Raw genomic sequence first — 24,641 nt, 5'->3', positions numbered from 1 at the left:
TTTTTTTTTCTTGCGCATGAACACGTTACAATATGACAACAAAGACCAAGATAATGACATTCGAACAAACAAAACAAAAATTTGTTGACGATGGCTGCTGATTTTTCTCGTCGTTGTAGAGTTCAACAACTATTATAGGACAAAGTATTGCAAAACTGTCAAATGTAATGCCTGTAATTCATACTTGTTTGTCAGCGTTAAGGGAACAAAAAACAAAAACAAAAAGTTGACTTTATTCATATATATTCTTGACAGGAAACGGCCGATTCATCGGTTATTGGAATTTGAGTCCGCATCAGCCTCAAAAAAATCCATAACAGTCGGGACCTAATATTTACACTGTTTAAGCGCCGTTTTTACATTGTCCGGAACTGGTTTTACACAGGTTCGACAACACTTTGCACTATTTCTGCACAATTTGTCATTTTGTCCTCATCCCATCGGATGTCTTCCGGACTTTCTCATGCAGTCACGAAATGATTCCCGGCGAACGTCGCGCATGCGGGCGGCTGCTCGTACCTGTATGAGGTTGGCGGCGGGCATGCGTCTCTTCTCGAAGTGCTTCTGTCGGTGCTGCTCCTGTACCTTCAAGGCAAAACCCGAGCCCAGAATTCCCTAAGAAAGGAAAAAAAAGAATGAAGACGGGGAGCGACGGGAGCGGAGGACAAACAATCAAAGAATAATGGGATAAGAACACGAGTAAGACTTACAGCGGGCAGGGCAAAGAAGGAGACGCCCAGGAGAGCAAAGCCGGCAGCCAGGAGACGACCCAGCCACGTGCGAGGGATCTTGTCGCCGTAACCGATGGTGGTCAACGTTATCTGACAGAGACGGACTGTACATGACTTTGGCTTTTTGGGGGTTTTCGAACAGATTTGTTTTCATGGATACAATTTATTTATAAATAAGATAGGGGGGGAAAAAAAGTGTCTTTTTTTGGTCATTTATTCCATGATTTGATTTGTGTATGCTGGGATGTATATCCGTTTTCTTTTTTGCTTTATTCGTTTTATTACAATTATTTAACCCCTAGAGATAGGAAATTCAATTCAACAAATAAATAATACAAGTATTACTATAACAGAAAAATAATACAAAATAACAAAAATAAATATGAAGAAATACAATTATAATCATATTTGTTTTCAATCAATTATAACTGAACAAGAGTATTGCCCGAATTGAAATGCTTAATTATTACAATGAAAAATTATAAAAATTGTGATCATCACAATAAGATATATTGTAAGCAATAGAATTTTTTTTTTTTTTTAATTAATGAGTCCACGTTGACAGAAGTGAAATCAATACAAAAAATTAAACATTACGTCATATAAAAGATATACAAATATATGAAATTGTAATCCCTAACAAGAGCATTGCAATTTTCGTTATTAAATCATAATCATCATCCTCTAAAAAAGAATAAAGAATACAGTATGCAAATATAGAAATACAAGAAATTTTAAAAACAAACCTAATATCATAAAAATAATGGGAATAATTAAACAAAAAAAATAGGGAATAAGGTTTTCAAAAAATAAAAACATATTAACATCTGAGGAAATTAAACCAAAAATAGGGAGGAAAATAAATAAAATACAAAACAAATTAAATAATATAGGTAAACCAAAAATAGGGACTAAAATAATAATAATAAAATACAACTACGTGGCGGCACGGTGGACCGACTGGTTAGAGCGTCAGCCTCACAGTTGTGAGGACCCGGGTTCAATCCCCGGCCCCGCCTGTGTGGAGTTTGCGTGTTCTCCCCGCGCCCGCGTGGGTTTTCTCCCGGCACTCCGCTTTCCTCCCGCATCCCAAAAACATGCATGAATTGGAGACTCTAAATTGCCCGTAGGTGTGACTGTGAGTGCGAATGGTTGTTTGTTTCTATGTGCCCTGCGATTGGCTGGCAACCGGTTCGGGGCGTACCCCGCCTCCTGCCCGATGACAGCCGGGATAGGCTCCGGCACGCCCGCGACCCTAGTGAGGAGAAGCGGCTCAGAAAATGGATGGATGGATGGATGGATGGATGGATGGATACAACTACATTGAAAATTAAATACATTAAAAAAATGTGTTTTTAAATATATGCGTCCATCATTGTTTCGGCAGAATTTTTGATACAGCTCTCGTATTGACTCTCGTGTGTACCGAATGAAGCGGTAGTCGTGACTTATTACGACGCGATACTCACAATGCCCCACCAGAGGGAGTCTGCATAGTTGCTGAAGTCAGTGTTGTCCTTCTCGGCCAGGTAGACCAGGAAGGAGGCGAAGATGAGCACCAGGAAGCCGATGTACCACGCCGTGATCAGCTCCTGAGAGACCCACCCATCCATCACTCACGGCCGTCGGAACGCCGAGCTCATCGCTTTCCGCGGCCGAGGTTGCGCGTTCCTCGTCGTCAGCACGAAGGCTGCGCGCCAAATGAGCCTTCGAGTGGACTTTGGCCTCCGAGGCGGCGCGTAATCACGTAACAACGGCTCATCGCTTATTCTCGAGCTTTCGTCCCATTAAGTGACCGTTAGGAGTCGCCGGTAATAGCGTTCCCGCACCGCCGTCATAATCATCGGCGTATCATCAGCGTTAGGGATGTGAGGAACATCCTGATCACTCCCGGTCAAAATATTCAATATGATTATAAAAGGTAATAATTGTCACATCTTGTTGCTCATCGCAACGGACGTTGTTTCCTTAGCCGCTTTCCCACCTTGCTATGAGCGTAGACCACAGATCCCAGCAGCTTCCAGGTGCCGCCCCGCCGGTCCATGCGCACCATGCGCAGGATCTGCAGGAAGCGCATGCTGCGCAGCGCCGACGTGGCGAAGATGTTGCCCTGCGTGCCCGCCGCGATCACCGCTAGCGACGCCACAAACACGATGAAGTCTGAGGAGAAACAGCGGACACGAAAACGGTAGCAAAAACGGGACCGAGCGAAGGATTGCGGAAGGTTCGGCGACGGGCTCCCGACCGATGACGCAGAAGGGTTTGCGGGCGAATCGCAGCCGTCCCTGCCAGCCGCGATATCGGCAACAGCAGCCGGCCGCCCAGATCCTGATGAAGTACTCCAGGCCGAACACCACGATCATCACAAACTCCTGCAAAATGGCACACGACAAAAGAATGGAGTCAGGTTCCACAGGCTGGGAAAATTAGCATGTCTGCAGAAGAAACAATTGTAATAGGGTTATTTGGAAATATCACAAAAATGTGTACGTCTCCAACGTAGACCGAAGTCAAGTAGATGGAGTAAGGTTCCCCCGGCAGGAAAAGTTAGCATGTCTGAAGAAACATAAATAACAGCATTCGATATAAATATCCCCAAAACGTGTACATCAACAACGCAGGCTGAAGTCAAGTGAATGGAGTGAGGTTCCACAGGATGAAAAGTTAGCATCTTTTCAGCAAACGAAATGAAAACACAGAGCCAAAAGCGCTGAGCAAAGCATGCGGCGAGCCGATTTTGAAGAGAAAAACATGGCAAACCAACTGGCACAAAGTGAGTGGAGTGAGGTTCCTCAGACGAGTAAAGTTAGCACAAGGTGTTTTGTTGTTTCTTTCCATGCTCATATTTGTCAACAAGAACCAGTAGACTGGACTTCATTTTTATAGCTTGTGTGTGTTTAAACGTCAAACAAGAAATTTAGCTCTGAACCTCAACCTCTCCTGCCTTGCTGTTTGTATTTATATATACAGAATATGATTTATTGGCTCACTTTTACACACTTTCCGCCGGTGTTCCCGGGACGTAAGTGAATTCCTCCAGCGGCTAATCGTCAGCTTAGCGGCTCGGCCATTGATCGGGTTTGAAAAAGAAGCGCCGAGCGAAGCGAGGAAGGCGAGGGCCACTCGAGGTGAGGCCGGCGTCCATTAAGAGGCCGCCGCATCATAGCGGCCGGTGGGGAGGGCGATTATGGGATGGCTATTAGGATTAGTGGACGGTGTCTGCGATTTCCTGCACACTCGACAGCACCTGAATCCCCCACGCTGCTTAGTCGGCGCTCTGAGAACAATGACGACGCTTTAGTGTGTGTGCGTGTGTGTGTGTGTGCGTGCGTGCGTGCGTGCCAGTTCACACAAGCTTTTTTTTTAAGTCAACTTCAAGCGCTTTTCTAGCGCTTTCCACCTCAAATGTTAAGCATTCAATCTTGCAACTTTGCGCAATGACTATTTCTGTCCACACGAACGGATTACGTAAAAATACAATTGCATTGGAAGAAAATTGGTTCATCACTATCACATTAAAAGAGATTTATTTTTATAATGAAGGAACTCGTCTGTGAGGTATTTGTTGCGGAACAATTTAGGATATTAAAAGCACTCATCAATATTATTATATAATTATAAAAATCTATTGGATTAGTAAAAATAACATGAAATATATTACTAACAAATAATTTATATATATATATATATATATATATATACATATATGCAAGTGCAGATATTTAAGAATTTAAAAGCAATGAATATTTGTAAATTGTTTTAAGAGTCATCAATTAATATTTAATATAATATTTTGTGAAAAAAACTATTTTTTAAATGCTATACAATATAATAACAAAATAGTACGTATGTTTTATGTACAGGTCTGTGCACACTGTTATGAAATAAAAATAAAAAAATACACTGAAAAAAATAGAGTGCTGGTCCACTGTTCCACGGCCAGGACGAAAACCGCACGGCTCCTCCTGAATCTGAGATTGGACTTCCCGGCGGACCCTCCTCTCCAGCACCCCTGAATAGACCTTACCAGGGAGGCTGAGGAGAGTGACCCCCCCTGTAGTTGAAACACACCCTCCGGTCCCCCTTCTCAAAAAGGGGGACCACCACCCCAGTCTGGCAATGCAGAGGCACTGTCCCCGATGTCCACGCGATGTTTAGGAACTCGGGAGGATCTCGTCCACCCCGTTTTGAAAAGAAAATACCTCGAGGGTGCGTGGGCGTTCGCCCAACCAGTCTACATGCGTTTTGCGGACTTGGAGAAGGCGTTCGACCGTGTCCCTTGTGGAGTCCTTCGGGAGTACGGGGCACCGAACCCCCTGATACGGGCCGTCCGGTCCCTGTACGACCGGAGTCAGAGTTCGGTCCGCATTGCCGGCAGTCAGTCGGACTCGTTCCCGGCGAGGGTCGGACTCCGCCAAGGCTCCCCTTTGTCGCCGATTCTGTTCATACCTTTTATGGGCGCAGCCGAGGCGTAGAGGGGGTCCGCTTCGGTGGCCTCGCTATTGCATCTCCGCTTTTTGCAGATGATGCGGTTCTGTCGGCTTCATCAGGCCGTGATCCCCGACTCTCACCGGAGCGGTTCGCAGCCGAGCGTGAAGCGGCTGGGATGAGAATCGGCAACCTCCGAATCTGAGACCGCGGTCCTCCGTCGGAAAAGGCCGGCGTGCCCTCTCCGGGTCGGGGATGAGATCCTGCCCCGAGTGGAGCAGTTCAAGTATCTCGGGGGTCTAGTTCACGAGCGAGGGAAGAACGGAACGGGAGATCGACAGGCGGATCGGTGCGGCGTCTGCAGCGATGCGGACTTCGTATCGGTCCGTTGTGGTGAAGAAGGGGCTAAGCCGAAAGGCGGAGCTCTCGATCTACCGGTCGAGCTACGTTCCTACCCTCACCCGTGGTCACGAGCTGCGGGTCGTGACCCAAACGACGAGATCCCGGATACGAGCGGCCGAAATGAGTTTCCTCCGCAGGGGGTCCCGGGCTCTTTCTTGGAGATACGGTGAGAAGCTCGGTCATCCGGGAGGAGCTCAGAGTAGCGCCGCTGCTCCTCCGCATCGAGAGGAGCCAGATGAGGTGGCCGGGGCATCTGATTCGGACGCCTCCCCGGCGAGGTGTTCCGGGCACGTCCCGCCGACAGGAGACACGCCGGAGAGACTACGTCTCCCGACTGGCCCGGGAACGCCTCGGGATCCCCCCCCGGAAGAGCCGGATGAAGTGGCTGGGGAAAGGGAAGTCCGGGCGTCCCTGCTAAAGCTACCGCCCCCGCGACCCGACCTCGGCTAAGCGCTAGAAAATGGATGGATTGGAAAAGAATATTAGTTTATGAAGATAAAATGATATAAAATATACTACTAACAGGTTGTAGGTACATGTATATGCGCACATTCATCAACCCAAAAGGTTTTAGTTTAATATACCCAAACAATCTCAAAGGTCGCACGATGGTTTATGACTTGCGTGTGCGTGTCTTACGAGGATGAAGAGTCCCTGGTTGGCGACGCCCTGGTGCTCGGGGATGGTGGAGAAGACGGACAGCACCAAGCAGCTGAACACCAGCAGAAAGCTGAAACACGCAACATCGCTACAGTCACGTCGCCATCGCAATAATAACACAAAGTGGCCTTCGTAGGTGTTGGAAGTGCTTGGGTGAAGTAATGGCCACTTGACGCGGAGAAGAAAACAGAGCATAAATTCGCCTTAGATTACGCGGTCCGCTCGCGCTAACGTAAACGACGACGACGGCAGCCGAGCGCTTCGCACCCCACAACGCTTTGTGTTTATTTTGCTTCAACAGACGCTTTTGTTTTTTTCTTTTTCGTCCCCCGCAGAATGATGCACGACGTTTGCGGCGACAACGGCTGTGTTTTGCCACAGTGGAAAGTTCCGCGCGGCGCGCCGAACACAACGCAGGCTGCGGAGGGAGAAAGAAAAAGAAGAAGAACAAAAAGAACTGCTCGGAAAAGGAAAAAAAACATATAAAAATTGAAATCCAAAATGAAAATGAACCTCGAATGAAAAGCAAAAATTAAAAAGAGAATACAAATTGTGTTGAGCAATTCATGCTGGACTCAAAGTGACTGACAAGCAAAAGGGGGGGAAAAAAACATGGATTGCAAATCAAATGAAATATAACTATTTCATTAAGAAAAAGTAAAAAAATAAATATACAAATGGCAATAAACCCGAATAAAAAGCAAAAAAGTACTACCAACATGGAATACTATTTAAAATCAAATAAAAACAGAAACAATTATGAAAATATCGACGTTGAGGAAATGACCAGGGAGTCAAAGTGAAATTGAACTAATGGAATATAAAACTAAATTAAAATCAATTCAAAAAGAAAGAGAATAACATGATCAAAATATCTGCTCAACTCAAAAGGAGTTTGCAAAATTGAAAGAAAAAAAAATAGATACAATGAACATCAAGCCAAACAATTAATGTTTTAAAATAATATTAAAAATTTAAAAAACGGAACAAAGGAAAAAATATCAGATCTGAGGGAAGAAGAGCCCAAAAAGACTTTGTCATTCATTTCAAATAAAATTTTAAATATCAGCGTTGGGGGAGTGGCTGACTCAAAGTGAATATTAATCTCAGTCAAATAAATAAATGCAAAAAAAAAAAAAAAACGTTAATAAATTCATAGAATTCAATCAAAATGAGAAAATGTACCAAAAAAAGCTCAGTTTAAACTTTTTATTTTTTTTTTAATTCGATAAGATTTTGTGGGTGTACCTTACATTGTGGTTGGGGAATGACTACATACCAAAATGTGCAAAAAGGTGTTTTTTTTGTTTTTGTTTGTTCCAGTCCAGCCAATTCTTTCCTAAAAGCAATTCATCAGCGAGCTATGACATCATCCCTCCTGCTCTTTCCTTTTTGCCGTTTTGAGACGAAGCGCAGGTGCTTTCCTTCAGCCGACTTGTAAAAACGAGGACGTGAGTCACGGGTCGACCCAACCTGGAACAATCCAGACGACAAAACTCTGGAAGTGCTCAGCGTCGCCACGGCGCAGGGCGCGAGAAAGCCACCATTTTCCAGATGGAACGGGACGATGAAATTGACCACATACGGTAAATAAATGAGTCAATCCTTTTGTTATGGCTCCGATGTCGTCATTTTGCGGAGACTCCGTGTGAAAGGGGCTTTGTTCTTTGGACAGAAGTTTCACACCTTTATTTCCCCGTGTTGCCGTTGTGCAACAACACGTAATAGAAGGGCAAACTCGGGTCCGCAATTAACCTCCGTGTCACAGCCGCAACAGAGACGCGACTTTGACTGCGTGTAAGGGGAATTCCACAAGACTGCTACAGCCGTATGAAGTGTAACACCCACTTTTTTCCACCCCGTCGTGGTGTAAGCAATTGCCGCTGACGCCCTCTTATTACCGGGTTTCGTCAACGCGGACACAATAAGCCATCTCCGGCTTTGGCTGCGCGAAAGGCACAAGCGGTTAAATGCCATATCTTGTGTTGCAGGATCTCTGCGCGAAAGGGGCCCTTGTGAGGATGACGATGCGGGTGTCGATGCCACGAACGCGCCGACGCAAAGCAGAGAAGCGACTATCGAACACGCCCTACGCTGAACACACAAACGCACTTGCGCAAACAACAACAGTGTTACCACACGTGCGGCACCTTGTGCAAGCGAACAGCGCGCGAAGAAAGGTTATTTTCCAAAGCAGGAAAAACAGAGGCAAAATATAACACCACCAACAAAAAAATATGAGACGTTAAGTGCTTTTTGACAAAAGTGCTGATCCAGCAGCTCAAATGCACCCAAGAAGACTGAGAGGAAGCGGGAGGAGGGGGGTGAAGGGGGGGGTGAAGGGGGAGTGGGGGTTGTGTTTGTTAGCTGACGTGACTAAAAAAAATAAGTATTTGTTTTCCTCGGAATGCCACGAGCCCCCGCTAATGCCGATCAATTATTTATTTGCCCGAGAAGGTGCAACGTGGGCGTTCCGCATCGCCACACGTGCTACATGCTACATGCTAAAGGGGGTGTCAAGTTGGACGTCTGACTGAAAATAACGCCTGATGTGCCAACTTCATTGAAGCGCCAGCCCCTTTTACACTGCCTGTCAAAAGCAAACATGTTTCCGCCTCCATCTTGTGTCGATGTCATTTATTGAAAAGCAATTTTCTGGATGACGTCTGTGTGTAAGGTATGCCGCAAAAGTCGGGACGGGGCTGTGAAGTTTAACACCAGACCCTCGCTTGTCCCATTTTCTGGTTTTCTCCGTAAAAGGCAAACACGGATGAACGCCTGGTCCTATATTACGGCTGTGATGTGCTCCTTTAGCGGAAACTGTGTGAAAGGGGAGTCACGTGAGCTTGGAATTAAATGCTTTCACGCGCACACACGCACGCGTGCGCGCACACACACACACACACACACACACACACACACACACTGGCTGTCACACGAGTGTCAGCGAGAAAGTTGAAAGCGCTCGCTAACATTTATCCGCCGTATTGTTTGCGGCAGGCAGCCAATTAGCGGCGGGACCACCCGCCACTGACATTTTAACCAGCGGGGCGCCGTCACGGAACATCTGACGGCACGAAAACGACGACGACGGCGGCCTCTTTCACGCCGACGTCCAGCAGCGGAGAAGGCTCTGGTGCATATGTGAAGCCCCTTTCGCGCAGAGTTTTGGCAAAACAGTAACACAAGTCTGGTGTGACCGTACTGTTAAATTTCACACCCCTCGACTGACATTGCGGGGCAACCTTACCCACAGACCTTTGTTACGGCAGTTTGCAAACGACGTTGCCATGAGACCATCCCGCTAGCTTAATGCTAACATGAATGGAAAATGCCATTGACATGCTAATGTTAGCACCATTTTACAACCCTTTGTGCAAATCGGCGTCACCACGGGCGCTCGTTAACATTTTCCGGTGACGCTTTCGACAATGAACGCACAACACGCGTGAAAAGCGCGCACATTTTGCTCGTGTGCGCACGCTAACGTACACGCACGCACACTTTCTGTCTCACACACAAATAAACTCACACACTCACTCTCAATCAAACACACACACACTGTCACTCTCACACAACAAACAGACACAGACGTACGCGCGCGCGCACACACACACACACACACACACACACACACACCGCAGGCCAGGCAGACCTTATAAATACCGTCCCCGCGAGTTGTGATTGTGTTTGAGGCCGGTCGCCATGGTGCCGCTTCCTGGCCTGTTTACAGCGAGCGCCGCCATAAATTAGGACCATCTCGACAACACTCGAGCACGCGGGCGGGCGCGCGGCGGCCGAGGCGCCCGGACCGAGGCCTTCGCGGGACGTCGCCTCGAGACGGACGCTCACAGAGAGAGAAAGAAAACATGTTTCAAAAATGCTCAATCGGAGGCGCTGTGGTGTGCGCAACAAACACGCCGACACGGGAAGAAAGCGCGGCGCGCTTTTCACCGCAATGTCAAATAATGCGAGCGCGCGTTCGCCGCTTGCGCTTTGCGTCATCCTGCTAGCAAAGCAGTCGGCGAAGGGTTTGGCGCGGCGCGCTGGGCCGGCGCCGGACTCCAGACGTCCGCCGAGGCGGAACCGTACTCGCGGTCCAGGAAATCTGCTAAGTGGCGAACAATTACTTCTTATATTACTGCATAAAGTTTCGTACATGCATTTCAAACTCAATTTGTGAAAGTGCACTGCTATCTTATCGGTCCACTTGATTACAGGCTAGTTATTCCCCCCCCTTCATCCTGCTAACAAACGTCCAAAAGTCCCGAATCAGCACTTCCTGTTTTGAGGACTTCCCAAATATTTCCATCAAGCGGGAATGATTTGTCTTCTTCGTGGGCAGAGCGCTTCTGCCGCAGAGTTCCGCGAACTGGCACGCCGCGCTTGACTCCGAGCCGTTCCGCCGAAATGGGTCTGAAGTTGCACAGGTGGCGGCGACCCGCTCGTCATCTGCGTAAACAAACCGCACATTCGACCGTGGGCGCGTGACGTCGGCGACCGGCCTTCCTGGCACGCGGTTACAGTGAAAACATTCCGTCCGTTGCTGGCCGGCCGCTCTCTCGTCGCCACTGGCGCGTTGGCGGGTCGCGGTCGCTCTGATTTAGAGCCGTGTGAGAACCAAAACACGGGTAGCCGGGGGGGGGGGGGGGGCAGCCGAGAGCCGTCGGATAAAGCGAAAGCCGGGAATGTTGCTCGTCCGAGCCAAAACCGCCACACGGAGGCCCAAGTCTTTAAATCTCCCAGCGAGTACGACAAGGAAGCCGCCGAAGCCTGCGTGAAATGAATATTGCACAGTTGAAAACATCCCACGTTCCAAAGTGTGACAATGGGACTTGTTCAAATAAGAAACTATTTGACGCGTGAGGCCATCGCGGCTCGCACAAAACGCAGCGCTGACGGACTGTCGTGTCAAAAAGTCAAGCCGAGCCGAACTTATTCGAACGCGACCGCAACACGAACCGGAAAGCGGAACCTGAACCGAAGCCTGACCGCCGCACACCAGCACCGGGCCAACCGCTGCGCTTCTGCAACTCCTCGTCACTCGTTTTACTGCGATACAAAATTTCAAGCGCGTCACGCTGTCCCAGATGTACCGGCCGGATAGTACAGTGAAGATTAGGTTTTACGATCATTCCGTTCAGTCACGCCACATACGTTTCTGTGGCTAAAAAAGCGAAGCGTAGAGAGTCTCTGTGGCCCAGATGTACGAAGGCAGTCGAAGAACGCGCCGATTATTGCAAATGGTCTCTCGAATGTCCCCACTTTCGTTTCTTCTCGCCCGTTTCCTCTTGCGCCTTCCTCGACAACTGCGCCGCGTCGTTTGCGGTTCAATCATGAAACTTTTTCAAATAGCGACCGTAGCGCTCGCGACACCTCGAAACGCCGTTTCCCAATAAGACGACTTTCATATGTTCGGGTCACGATTGCCAGAGAGTTCAAACAGACGCCGGGAGAGGACGAGAGACAGAGAGGGAAGGAGGGCGGGAGGCGGGTCAATCGGAGTGGGAAGCTCCGCTAATGAGAGATCCAGGAAGAGCGAGCCAGCGGGCGGGCAGTAAAGGCATCGGGGTTATAAAGGATTGTTAATGGAGCAGAATTTACACCGGCTGCGGACGTGAAGGCGTCCAATGAAAATACGGCCGGTAAAAACACAAACAAAGAAAACAAAAAAACACGATTTCTGATTTCATCATCCGGGCTGTGCATTCAAGCGGGCGGCCGCAACGTCCGGCCCGACGCCCATTTGGGGCCACCGAGCTTTTTTTTGGGCCAGACTTCACACGCACACAAATTGGTTATTCATTCTTTTTTGGGTTATTATTATTATTTTTTTTAAATACTTCATTATTTTGTCCTTTTAATTACTCATTTTTTATTTTGGGTATTAATTACTTGAAAAATGATTTATATTGAGTACTTTTGTTTTTCATTTTAATTTGTCATCATGTTTTTACTATTCTTCATTAACTAATTTAATTGTATATATCTGTATGCTAACTATTTATAGATACATTATTTTGTAAAACATTAGGACTATTATGTTTAGATTTTTTATCATTTACTTTTCTAAACTTTTCACATTTCTTTTGATGATTACTTTTTGATAAATATTTGTCTATTTTTTAATATTTGTTTCTTTAATTAACTTGAATTTATTTTTCCTATTTCATATTACTCATGAATGTCCATAATTCATTTGAATGTTTATTTTCTTTTTAGTAAATATTTTGATTTGTCAATATTTTTTTTTTCAATATTTCTTATTATATGTTATGTTTGTCTAAATGTATTCTATTACTTTGAAGCTATTTTATTCATTATTTTTAACTTATTTATTTTGTATTCTTTTTCTTTGTTATTGTCTCTAATTTTATATATATATATATATATATATATTTCTATATAGTTATATTTTGCCCCATTTTTTTGGGTAACTATTTGTGATTCCATTTTGCTGATTTTGATTTCTTTGATTTCCGCATTGACTCTGACATAATGGAACGGAATTGAATTTAGAAGAGCTCGGCGAACGTTCTTCGGCACGTTCCCGACACAAAAAGCGCAGCGGATGGAAGCGTCCTGCGACATTTTGCCGCGCCGACGTGAAAACCGTCGACTGGAAGCCCCGCTGGCGGCGCCACGGGTTCCGTCGAGGGCATCGCCGCGCTCGTCTATAAATACGCCGACTTTAGGCCGGAGCTTCCCTAAACGCGCGCACGCACGCACAGTCGCCGGAGGGAGCCTGGGCCATAGAAGGTGAGAGGGGATGTTTTCCTGCACGGAGCCAAAGGCTGAAGCCGACTCGCAGAGTCCGTCTGAAAGTTGAAATATCGGCCGCCAATCGACTTCCACTGACAGAATCGGAGGGGAAATGTCATTGGATTTTCGTAAGGCTTGAATCCGAGAGTTTCTTCCAAGTCAGACGTTTTCATACATTTCGTTCGTATTTGGCCCCGATGCCTTCAGACTGCATGACAAGAGGTCAGGGGGTCAAAGGTTTTGGATGGCCTTCCACCAGCTTCTCACCATCGTTGGGAGGAATTGTGCCCCGTTCCTTTGGCCAAATTCCTTTTCACATTTTGATCTCATTTTGATTTTGATTTCTACATCAGTTTTTCATTCATTGAATTTGAATATCTTTTGACTGTAACTTTCTTGTAAGAATTGAAATGATTCCGCCCTTCCGATTTTCAACGACATTTTTAAAGTGACTTCTAATGTCGTGACTGAAAATTGCATTTCTTCAACCTTTTGTATTTCATGTACTTTTTAATTTGCTTTAATATATGCTTATGTGGCGGCACGGTGGGCGACCGGTTAGAGCGTCTGCCTCACAGTTGTGAGGACCGGGGTTCAATCCCCGGCCCCGCCTGTGGGGACTCCGCATGTCCTCCCCGTGCCTGCGTGGCTTTTCTCCGGGCGCTCCGCTTTCCACCCGCACCCCAAAAACACGCACGCGGTAGGTTGATCGAAGACTCTAAATTGCCCGTAGGTGTGAATGTGAGCGCGAATGCTTGTTTGTTTGCACGTGCCCTGCGATAGGCTGGCGACCAGTTCAGGGCGTACCCCGCCTCCTGCCCGAAGTTAGCTGGCATGGGCTCCAGCACGCCCGCGACCCGAACTCATTACTTTGTTGTAATTCAACTTTTAATGTAATTTGCAATGTAATTGTGCTGTAATGTGTACAATATTATTGATTGTATTTTTTAATGCATCTATTTTTCATTTAATTATTTTTGAATATTTTCTAAAATGTTTATTTCAGTTTCAATTAAAAATATTACTTTTTTCAAAATAAATGTAACTTAATTCATAATGACATTTTCAATAAAGTTCAACTGCAATGTGTATTTTTTAAATTATTCAATATTTTCATGTATTTTTAAAAATCTATTATTTTGTAATAAGTTTTAATAACGTTTGTATTTTTTTTTTGTTTTTTTTACCTAAATGTTTATTGACATTTTTAATCAGAATCGTTAATTTAGCGTAAAACACAATTGTCATTTTTTTTTTTTTTTGTTGTTGTAAATTTCATATTCCTGATTTAACTGAATTCAAGGACGTTTTTATTTGGCTTTGGCAGCGTGGCAACGACGCTGCATCGCCACGCTGAGAACAAGCAGCAAACCTCGCTCCATATTAACACAGCACAAAGGTAAAAAGTCCACGTTAATAATAATCGGACTGCACGTCTCGCCTCAATCAATAATTCGTGGCCGCTCTATTTCCACCCATCAATCAATCACGACACGACCGCTTCTCGTCCACATGAGCGCTATTACAGGTATGACTGGATTCCCAAAGACGTGATGTCGCTATTTTTGATTTTGATTTTTTTTTTAAAGGCGAGTCGGTCCCTATTTAGCCCGGAGTCCGGTCGTCGGCGAAGACGCGGCGCTACAGGGGGCAGGCGAGGCGTGTGACGCGCTATATGCGGCCCTGGGTGAGGAGTTCAAAGGTGAAGGGGAACACTGAAAAAACAATCCCTCAGGGAAACTGGTTTTCTTCCTGATACTGTGGATTTAAAAAGTCTACACACCCCTGTTCAAATGCCAGGCTTTTGTGACGTAACCAAGAGAAATCAGCTCAAAACTTTTTTTTCCCACCATGAATGTGACCTATAACCTTTAGAACTCAATGGAAAAGCCTACTAGAACAGCTGAACCTTATTTGGGGTTGATCATAATCTCACATGTTTATTTTTACTTCCCATCTTGGAAAGATTTTTTTTTTCAATTGAGATGTTCAATTTATGGTCAGATTAATGGTGGAAAAAGTTTTGAAATCATTTATCTTGGTCTCGTCTTTTTGAATTTTTTTTAACATGACAAAAACCTGGCATTTGAACAGGGGTGTGCAGACTTATTATAGCCACTATATTTTGCACGCGACTGTAGAATCATTTTAAAGGGCCGCTAAATCCCGGAGACTTCAAGTGACCTCTTCAAACAAGCACACAGATTTTACTGCCAGTTAAGTGGAGTTGTTTTTGTTTTTTTAGTGGACTGAAAGGAAAAGCCAAAAAAAAAAAAAAAAAAAACAAAGAGGAGGAAAATTTCAGTTTTGATGAAGCATTTCGGAAAAAAAATAAATTAAAGGGAAGTTCATTGGATGACATCATGGCATTCTGATTGGATACTTGGAACGGGAACTTATTATTTTTATCATCTATTTGATTTCATAGCATTCACAAGTAGCATCCATTTGTGTTGATACGCATTTTTCTGTCGTAAAAAAAGTTCACTTCCGATAAAGCATTTTTCAGAAAAAAAAAAATTCCAATCAAATCGTATCTTATCGTGTCTGTGAATGAGTTTCGGGCCATGCCGTGACATTCTTGCTTCTTGTTTCACGATACATCCTTCGGAGGACAAAAATCTCACTTCCGATAAAGTGTTTTCCACGAGAAAACATATCTCATCCCGTCTATGAATCATCTTTGGACAATGCCACGACATCCTTGCTTTTTGTTTCACGACACCACCTTCGGAATTTTTCGGAAGTCAAAAAAATGTCACTTCCGATAAAAAAAAAAAAAAAAACTACTGGGAACTACTGAACCCTAACTGGCCGCTTAGCGCAGCAATTGCGTTGAAAGGATTTCCTGCAATGCCTCGCACATCGCTGCTTTTCATTTAACGATCGGCTTTCCGAAGTCAAAAGTTCCGATAAAGCCTTTACTAAAAATAACGACACGTCGCTAGAAATTGAAGACTGATGGAGGGATCACGGGAAGTCCGCGCTGCGCTCCTACACGGTAGCACGCGGCTCGATGCAATTAGCGTAGCTCAAAGCCACCTTAAGGGGGCTTTGTTACGGATAACGCCCCCCCCCAACGGTTCTCCTTTCGACACATGACGGGAATCGCAAAATGCGCTTCCGCGGTCGGCACGCTGGCACGCGAAACCGGATCGGGGTGGGCGGGTACGCGCCGTGTCTTTCCGCTCGGAAAACAAAGTCTGGGATTTCCCTGGGAAATAATCGCGCGATGGCATTAGCGGAGACGGCAGCTGCACGCGCAAAACGCGCCGCGCGGCGCAGGCAGCGTCCGCTTGCGAACGGCGGGTCCGCGCCGCGTGCCAGCCGAGCAGCCGGCGGAGGACAACTGTTGGCCTACCCTGGCAAAGACAAACCAACGCTGACACACTTTAAAAATAAGCGGCGGATGAACTTTGACTTTAGCCAGCGCGCTGACGCGGCATTCTTGATGTGACAAGGACAAAAAAAAAATATATATATTATAAAGTTCTCGAACAACTTTATAAGCGACCGACTGACCGCGGCCCCGACTTTGACACTGCTGACATCGAGCAGATGGCATCCACGCACATGCTATCAATTTTTTTTTATAATTTTAGAATTTCTCGACGGTCTCCAACTCTGTCAAAGGACAAAACGTCTTGTAAGGGTTGAACGAATTGACTACGAGTTGATGAAAATCGAGTCCAAGTCAATTAATCGACGCACAGTACAAGCATGTTTTGCGCCACGGACCAGTTTCACGTCAAGACTTTTTTGACAAACCGGCACGGAAACAAATGACAAAAATCACAAATGGTGACTACGCTAATTGTAGTCGTTTAAAATGTCGTTTCATATTTCCACAAGCTCGTACGAACCGACGTCAGTGTCGTAAAGCCATCGGAATAGCCGAAGCTAGCCAGGCTGACCGCTAGGCTCTCCCGCAACTAGCTTATTTTCCTCCTCTCAGAACCACGCGGACATAAAAAAAAGACGGTTTGTCGACTGCTAGCGTGAAACGTCCAAATGGAGTAGTGAATTCGACTAGTCAACTGGTTGGTTCAACCCCTAGCAACTTGTCAGGGATTACATTTCTTAGTCCAAACATGTGGATTACATAGACAAGATGTCTATGTCTTCATGATTTATGGTTTGTGTGCGTGTTTTTTGTTTTTTTTCTTGACAGTGGCCTACTGGAAAAGTCATTTGAGCGCACATATAACGAGAAGTGACAATAAATGCTGCCGCGCCACATTGGGAATCGTGCGGCTGCAAAAAAAAAAACATCTGCCCGTCAAAAATGGGAATTTTCTGCACAAAATCCATTTGCCGTTTCGTGACAAACTCCGACTCGGTCCAATTCGGGAAAAGTACGCGTGTGTGGTCCAGGACCGGTGTGATACGACTTTCGTTGTCAAGTTTCTCCCAAAAAGTCCCATTGTCAAAGAGATCGATTTTTGTGACATCATAGCGTTGCCACTTCCAACAAAACGGAGGGCAAAACGCGCATCTCCTCTGAGACGGTTGCGCGATTACTTTTGTGAGCCCCAAAACCGATCGCTATATGCCCCACTGTGGAAAAGCTCATTTAGCAGCTAACAGCATCGCCGATTCCCAACCGATTCCAACTGAACCGCGTGCGCTATTCCGACTGTTCGGAACTCAGACACCGTTTGCTACGATACGCCGCGATGCATTACCGGCGCGTGCCGCCTCGTCCATTGATTTTAATCTCCAAAACTCCCCCACGTGATCTAATGAAGGCGGAATTGAAGAGCGCCGCTGAGATGCTTGCTTGCGGAATTGGAAGCTACATCAAACAAACAGCTGACCCAACAGCACGTGATTTTACTTCTTTTTTTTTTTTTTTTTTTTTTCCCCCAGCCCCCCCCCCCCCCCCCCCCCCCCCCTGCACTTTCTTCCCAAAGTGTGGGAAAAGAAAAAAAAAAACTCACATGAAGACGTGGTAGATGAACGCCCATCCCCTCGGCCGCTCCAGCACGTTGTACAAGTAGTTCTGCAGCTTTCGGAAGCGCTTGGCGGTCCGGGACGCGCCGCCCGCCCGGGGGCCCGGCGGTCCGGGCAGCGGCGTGCCCAGCAGCCCGGTGCGGTGCGACGGCAAGCCGCGCTCGGGGGTGGACGGCTCGCTGCGCTCCGCGTGCACGGCGGTGAGCGCCACGAACTCCACCCGCCGCTCCGGCGACGCCAGCGTGCGGACGCCGCCGTTGTTCGACGGGCTGCCCGACATCAACCTCTGCGGGGCGCAAAGTTCGCCTCCATCCGGGGAAAGTCCCCACCCGAGAGAAAACGCTTCAAAAACACGCGCGGAGGACTCGAGTCAAGTTACGGCGGGCAAAGGAAGCCCGTGACGTGAGCCGCGGACTTCATGGCGCTGCCGACGCGCGCTCCTCCTTTGCGCGAGTGCGCGACCGGGCCAGGTGGAGGAGGGAGGGCGCGCGCGCGACCCGAACTCAGACTGGAATCCGAGCACAGAAGGATGCATGACTGAACGGAACTTTGGTGCATGTCAAAACATGAAATCACATTTGAAAGGCGAAAAAACATTTGGATTTCGAATTTTAACATATTTTTTTGAAATCAACCCACAATCATATATATTATTATTATTCATTTGGTTTCCAAAATATTTTTACAAATCTAAAAAAAAAATATTAAAACGAAGTCAGCATTTTATTTTAGATGAAATATATTTGGGGAAATTTTCACGAAAATATTATTTAATTTATGGGGTATTTTTTCCACAAGTTGAGTTTCTTTCAATGTTTTATTTTTCAAATACATGACTTAATGGTTTATTACTCTTGATTTTTTTAACATTTCAAGATTATTCCTTTGTGTATATATATTACCATAAAAGATCAATTCAATTTAGAAATACATTTTTTTGGGTGCGGGTGACCTTTTTACGGAACTGCGTTGTACAAAAGACAACAGCAACAAAACAAATCACAAAATTAAGTCATTTTGGGGCGTATTTTTTTTTCATTGTTCTGGTTGGCATAAAACGTTATTTAAATGTTGACGTGCACATGTAAATGCCTGCATTTAGAAAATATATTTTAAAAAATGGATTCTATCAGTTAATAATGATCATATATATATGTGTATGTATCATATAACATATATATATATATAATATATGAAATCTACTGGAGTGTCTGCTGAGCGCATTGGGCAGTAAATGACTTGAAACAATGACCTTGCTACTCCAGCTAACATTACGACACATGGCCTGCATGCTGTCAATGTGTGTGTGTGTGTGTGTGTGTGAGGGGGGGCGGGGGGGGGGGGGGGGTCCATGTCACACAACAGCTTCATCAATGTTGAGGGGAGCAGCAGACCTTCCACACTCAAGTTTTGAAAGGCTCCCTTCGAAATGGCCAAAGTGAATCTACCATTTTTGACGCTTTGAACTGGAATTTTCCAAATCTCGAACGCACCAAATTTCATGTTGCCAAGTGAACCGACCGAACTTCGCAGGGCTAAAATCTGAAAAACATTCTCGAGGGTTCTACCGGGACGAAACGGCTCGACCCAAAATGGCCGACTTCCCGTGTCTTTTTGAACACGTCTGCCAAATGTCTGTTTGTCAAGCGGAACTGGCTTCAGATGGTGAGTTTTCAAAAATCTCTATTATGAGATGAGATTGTCATTTATTCGTGGCGAGACTCATCTAATGCACTTTACGATGTGCGCAGGGTGCAAAGGTAACGGCAGGCCCGCTTCTCACATTCACAGAGCACGCCGGAGCCCACGTGCGGGAACGCGGCCGGAATCTCTCACAAGTCCCAAATCCGGATTTCTAATCTTCCCAGGGTTCGCTCGTGGCGCGTCCTTAGACGTCGTTTTGTACAATTATTACATAATAAAGTGCAAAAAAAAAACAAAAAAGTGAGAATATGTAATTATTTTTGTGTTTTATGTTTAGTACATTGATTACAATCGTAAATGTTTTGGTTTTTTTCAAAAAATAAAAAACAACACGAATATTTGAACTAATTAACATTGCTCTAATAAATACAATGAATATGTTCGTGGTAGAAACGTCAAATAATGACAATATTTTGCCTGCCACTCAAATACAAAACGTATTATGTAAATTGCATCCAAATCATAAATAATGCATCACCCAATGAAAAGCATTTAGCGCACCACACAAAGTATTTTCGTCCTTCAGCAAAATCAAAATGGAAGTAGGTGCTACCCAAAAGTCAACGCGAGCACATCCTGTGCTGGGAAGCTCCCACTACGAGCCCCCTCCCCCGGCCTGCGCGAGGCGGGGTGTCGACGGACGGATCCACATCAAAGCCCCGACAAAACAACACCCCACCCTCGCTCACCGGCGATAGCGCCGGCCGGGGCATTCGGCCCCTGGGGGGCGGGGGGCACGGCCCCCTGACAACCCCGGACAGCTGAGTGGGCTCGGGCTGCAGACTCCGGCGCTGTAACGAGATCGTTCAAGAGTGGGGGGGGGGCTTTTAAGCCGCATCGTCAACGTCTTGTGCCGAAGTGGAATTAACAGTCGGGGATCACCCGGTGTGGTCGCGGAGTTACGCTTGGTCGGCGGCGAACGCCGTGTTGTTTTTCCACTCCAGCCCGGGAGCCACTCAGGGAGAGGAACTGGGAAGGGGGTCTACGGGGAATTCAAACTACTCCCGTCAGCAAATGTGCACATTACAATCGGACCACCGCCCCGCCCCCACACGCACCGACCTTTTATTTTCCGCTGCTTAATGGCCTCCTCGGCCCTGTAGTTGCCCCCCCCCCCTTTTTTTTGTATCACTTTAAGTTGTGCTCCTGAGCGTGTCTGGAGTACTTCAGAGGAAGCGATGGGGGGGGGCAGCCCCCCTTCCTCGTTGTTGACACGTTACAGTGGCTGAGCATTAGCATCGTCGGGGACGTGCCGCTGTCGCCGCCTCGACGGGCTGCGGTCGCCGTCAAAAGAGAAGACAAGTCACCAACGACGTATCGCACGCATTTCTCCACAACGCAGACTTGTGTAGTGACACAGCTGCAGAGGGCGAGATCGAGTCAGGCCCGACTCGTCCGCTGCCTAAACGGGGGCAGCGGGAATCAAAACGAAAGGCACATAACAAACGTTGTTGTAAAGACCGAAATAACTGGCGTACGTACGCAGCGCAGATTTGCGCCAGTGGCTACAATAGGGGGAAATGAATTCAGGCCCAACCGGTGTACTGCCTGAACAGGACGCGGTAGTTGTCCAAACGAAAGGCGTCTAACTAAAATGGTTGTCATTATCGAAATAATTACAGTCTAAATATTGGAAGAACATATTGCGGGTATGTAACTCCGATAGGGACTCGTGTCGCCGGGCGGCGGAGGCTGAAATTCATTCAGGCCCGACTTTGGTTTGCAGCACATTTAAAAGGCACGGACGGGCGCATCGGAGGAACATATTGCGCGTATCAACAACACGGCCGTGTCGCCCTCTCGCAAAGCGGGCAATGCAATTCGGGCCCCGAGTCGTTTGCCGCCTTCGCGGGCTGCGGTCGCACTCGAAATGAAAGGCCTGGAACAAAAAATTTAAAAATAAAATAAGCTTTGAAACCTTGCACGGGCCGTACGCATCTACAACAAAGCTACATTTAAATATTGAAATAAGGTGTCGGCCGTATGCATTTATAACACACTTTTGTGTCACTGTACACATTTGTCACATCGCCTTCTTCGCTTTTGTCAGCCGGTTAAATTACTTTGACTAAATCAGGACGATTTCACCTCGGGAGTAAAACAAACAAATAAATCCATATTTGTGCATTCCTTACTATTTCCTGCCAGCTGAACGCAATCTAAAAATGAATTATTAATCGTCGATTGATCGTCAATGTTCTCGTCGATCAAGTCAACGGCTAATGCACTCGCAGGTGTGGCGGCGCAAAGGCCAGAGAAGCCAAAGCAGGAAGCGGGAGGCGCCGCTACGTTTTTTTGGGAGGCAGAGGCTCAATCCGAGCGGCGCCGCTCAAAGGCTCCTTTGTGACCCGCGAGCGGCCACGGCTTCGTTTCGCAGCGCCGCGTCGCCAAACTGAGACGCCACCTCGGTCTGCGGTGGCGGCGTAACGACACGACACGGCTGCGCGGAAAAAGACACAATGAAGCCAGCGGAATTGAACTGTGGTCCACGAACACGCGCGGGTCGGTCAAACGTAACGGCCGCGGCCGCGGCACAATACGGCCCTCTTTCGTAGGCGCGCTGGCGTCGAGGCTAATTATAGCCCGTGTGGAACAGAACGCTTTTGAACGGAAGGTGGAAAACGGGCTGTTTTTTTTTTTTTTTTTTTTTCCCCGAGCAAGCCTAAAGAGGCCGTTTCAGTTTATGTACATAAAAAAGACCATCTCAGGACGTCGCCGCACCCGAAAACGGCTGCAAAATGTACGCTTTCGCTTCTTTCTCAATTCAGCCCGCAAAGCAGCTTTCATTTATCGACGGGAAATTTGGTAGCCGTGCCGATCAGGACTTGACCCGCACAAAAAAAAAAAAAAAGCTCCCAAGAAGCCCTGCCTGAAAAGACACAGGAAGTCAGCCATTTTGGTTTGAAGCAGCCATTGTCGTCCACGGGCCCTAGTTTCCAGCCCCTGCACTTCAGCTTCACGATGAAATTGCCGAGTCATTTCGGATGATACGCTATGTTATCATTGCACAATAAATGACCGAGTTTTGATCAATGTCGATGGATCATTTTATTGTAGCTTGCGACTGATACGGTGCGCTAATTGCTGCAGCCGATAAGCGGAAAACAGCAAGAGCCGGTTTGACACCGATTGTACTTTGAATACGGAACATTGGGTACATTAGGTTTTAATACTGTAAACTCTGCAACGCTACTGTCCCACCAACATGCCGCGAGATCTCGAGGGCTAAACTATCATTATTGTTGGAAAAGGCCGCTCTCGGCGCGGGTTCGCTGCCAAGCGGTCACGCGGTCCGGAATCCGGCGGGCGGGGGTCCAAAATCAGCCCGGCCAGCGCCGCCTCGATGTGAGCGTCGGAGCCGGCCAAGACAAACACCGGCACGCAATCCCCGTCATGCTCCGCTTAAGCCGCCCGCCCGACATTCTCGCCCCGCTCCCCGTCTGGGCGTCGGTTAATGCGGTTATTGTTGACCCATTAAGCCCCCATTAGCGGCCGGGCCCCCGCCGACTACCGTTGTGCTCCACGAGGTCACGAGCTGGGAACCAGATAGCCACGTTTGCGCCACGGATCAGCGGGGACCTAACTACCCCTCCGGCGGAGTCTTTGAACGGGGCCGCCGCATGACCCGTGACTCCTGACTTACCATTACGCAAACATCGGCACTTGCCTGGGACAGTTTTCTTTGATTTAAAGCAGTCATTTTTGCTTTAGTCTTAATTCGCCCGCCTAAAAACACATCGAAATGCTTTCATTCCATCATGACAGTTTCAAGCTGCCCCCTTCCTTCTCGTGCTATGGACTATTCCATTTTACTGCGCATGTGCAGAGCGGACGGGGCGGCAAAGAGGAAAACAGGGCTAGCTATCGAATCCTTTTAGAATGGTTTTGCAGATTCATAGAGTAACCTGAAAAAAGATTTTGCATTGATTAAAATACAAAATGTGCGAGACTTTGGGGCAGAGATTCGACTCCAACCTTTTTGCAATCGTATTATACAGGTCCGGTCCCAAACCCGGATAAAAATGGGTGGGTCGCGTCAGGGAGGGCAACTGGCGTGAAAATTGCGCCAAACAAATCATGCGAGTGACTCGTCGTGGCGACCCCTGACAGGGAAAAGCCAAACGTTGCTTCTGTAGTCGATGAATCGTTCCGAGACAAGTTCTTAATCAAAAGTATCAAAGGTCGCAACCACCAAATGCGCGCAACCGACAACAGCAACAGTCAGACGCTCTTGCCAGTCGCAATAGCGCTGCTGTCAGTGTCAGTCGAGGGGGGTGCCGACAAAGATGTGAGTACTGAAGTGCTTGAAGTGCTATTACAGTTACAGTCAAAGCATTGCGATCATTCACTTTTTACCTCATTCTCGTGAGGCGTTTGAGGAGGCTCAGGAAAGAAGAGAATGTGCTCCTATTCACACTTTGTCCAAGTCTGGGGCCCCTCCACAAATCGCGGATGTGGAGGGGCCCCAGACTAATTTGCTTTGGGCCCCCAAACGACTAAAATGGGACCGCAGTCTGCCCACTGAAGCACTAGCGGTTATGACTGGTACAGCGGCCCTAACCATAAGCTATATTGGATAAATGCTGCCCCCGGGTGGCCACTGGAAAGAACACAGGACCAAGAATGGCAAAGCCCTCTTACGCTGCCGTTGAATCAGGCACTTTATTATCTATTATTCAGTTTCTGATGAAGTGAACAGCAATTGATAGAATGATAAAATACTGTATGTAGGCATCAGCCACAGGATTAGGAACACCTAATACAAGACAATACGGCTTTACAAAGTGTGCCATCGTTTTCCTTATCCTTTCATTAGTCTTTTGTCCTTGAACTCAGAACTGTGTTTTAAAAAAAAAATGTAGTCTTACGTATCCTGGACTTGAATATAATCAGATGAACTTCCGTTGAACCTCAAGGAGTGTTATACAAGGGAAGCGTGACACCATTAAGGAGAAACGTCACCAGACAGGATACCAATAAAAATGGAGAAAAAAGGTGAAT

The 24,641-nt window shown here is 46.8% G+C and overlaps 1 protein-coding gene across 1 annotated transcript in view; it reads right to left on the bottom strand.

Annotated features, from left to right (window-relative positions):
* LOC133395572 (potassium voltage-gated channel subfamily KQT member 4) overlaps positions 1-18,485 on the bottom strand; it is a 28,244-nt gene extending 9,759 nt beyond the window's left edge. Inside the window, exons 1-7 of the mRNA XM_061664595.1 lie at positions 17,924-18,485; positions 6,201-6,291; positions 2,977-3,103; positions 2,716-2,891; positions 2,201-2,323; positions 711-821; positions 520-615 (exon numbers count right to left, since the gene is read on the bottom strand). Coding sequence (XP_061520579.1) covers positions 520-615; positions 711-821; positions 2,201-2,323; positions 2,716-2,891; positions 2,977-3,103; positions 6,201-6,291; positions 17,924-18,216 — 1,017 coding nt within the window. The 5' untranslated portion in view covers positions 18,217-18,485. The remainder of the gene's footprint in view (positions 1-519; positions 616-710; positions 822-2,200; positions 2,324-2,715; positions 2,892-2,976; positions 3,104-6,200; positions 6,292-17,923) is intronic.
* Positions 18,486-24,641: the final 6,156 nt, after the last annotated feature.

Source organism: Phycodurus eques, chromosome 20 (genome assembly GCF_024500275.1).
Source record: "Phycodurus eques isolate BA_2022a chromosome 20, UOR_Pequ_1.1, whole genome shotgun sequence".
In the NCBI taxonomy this organism is placed as follows: domain Eukaryota; kingdom Metazoa; phylum Chordata; class Actinopteri; order Syngnathiformes; family Syngnathidae; genus Phycodurus; species Phycodurus eques.
The sequence above is the reverse complement of the archived record's forward strand: the minus strand, read 5'-3'. Positions and strand labels throughout refer to the sequence as shown.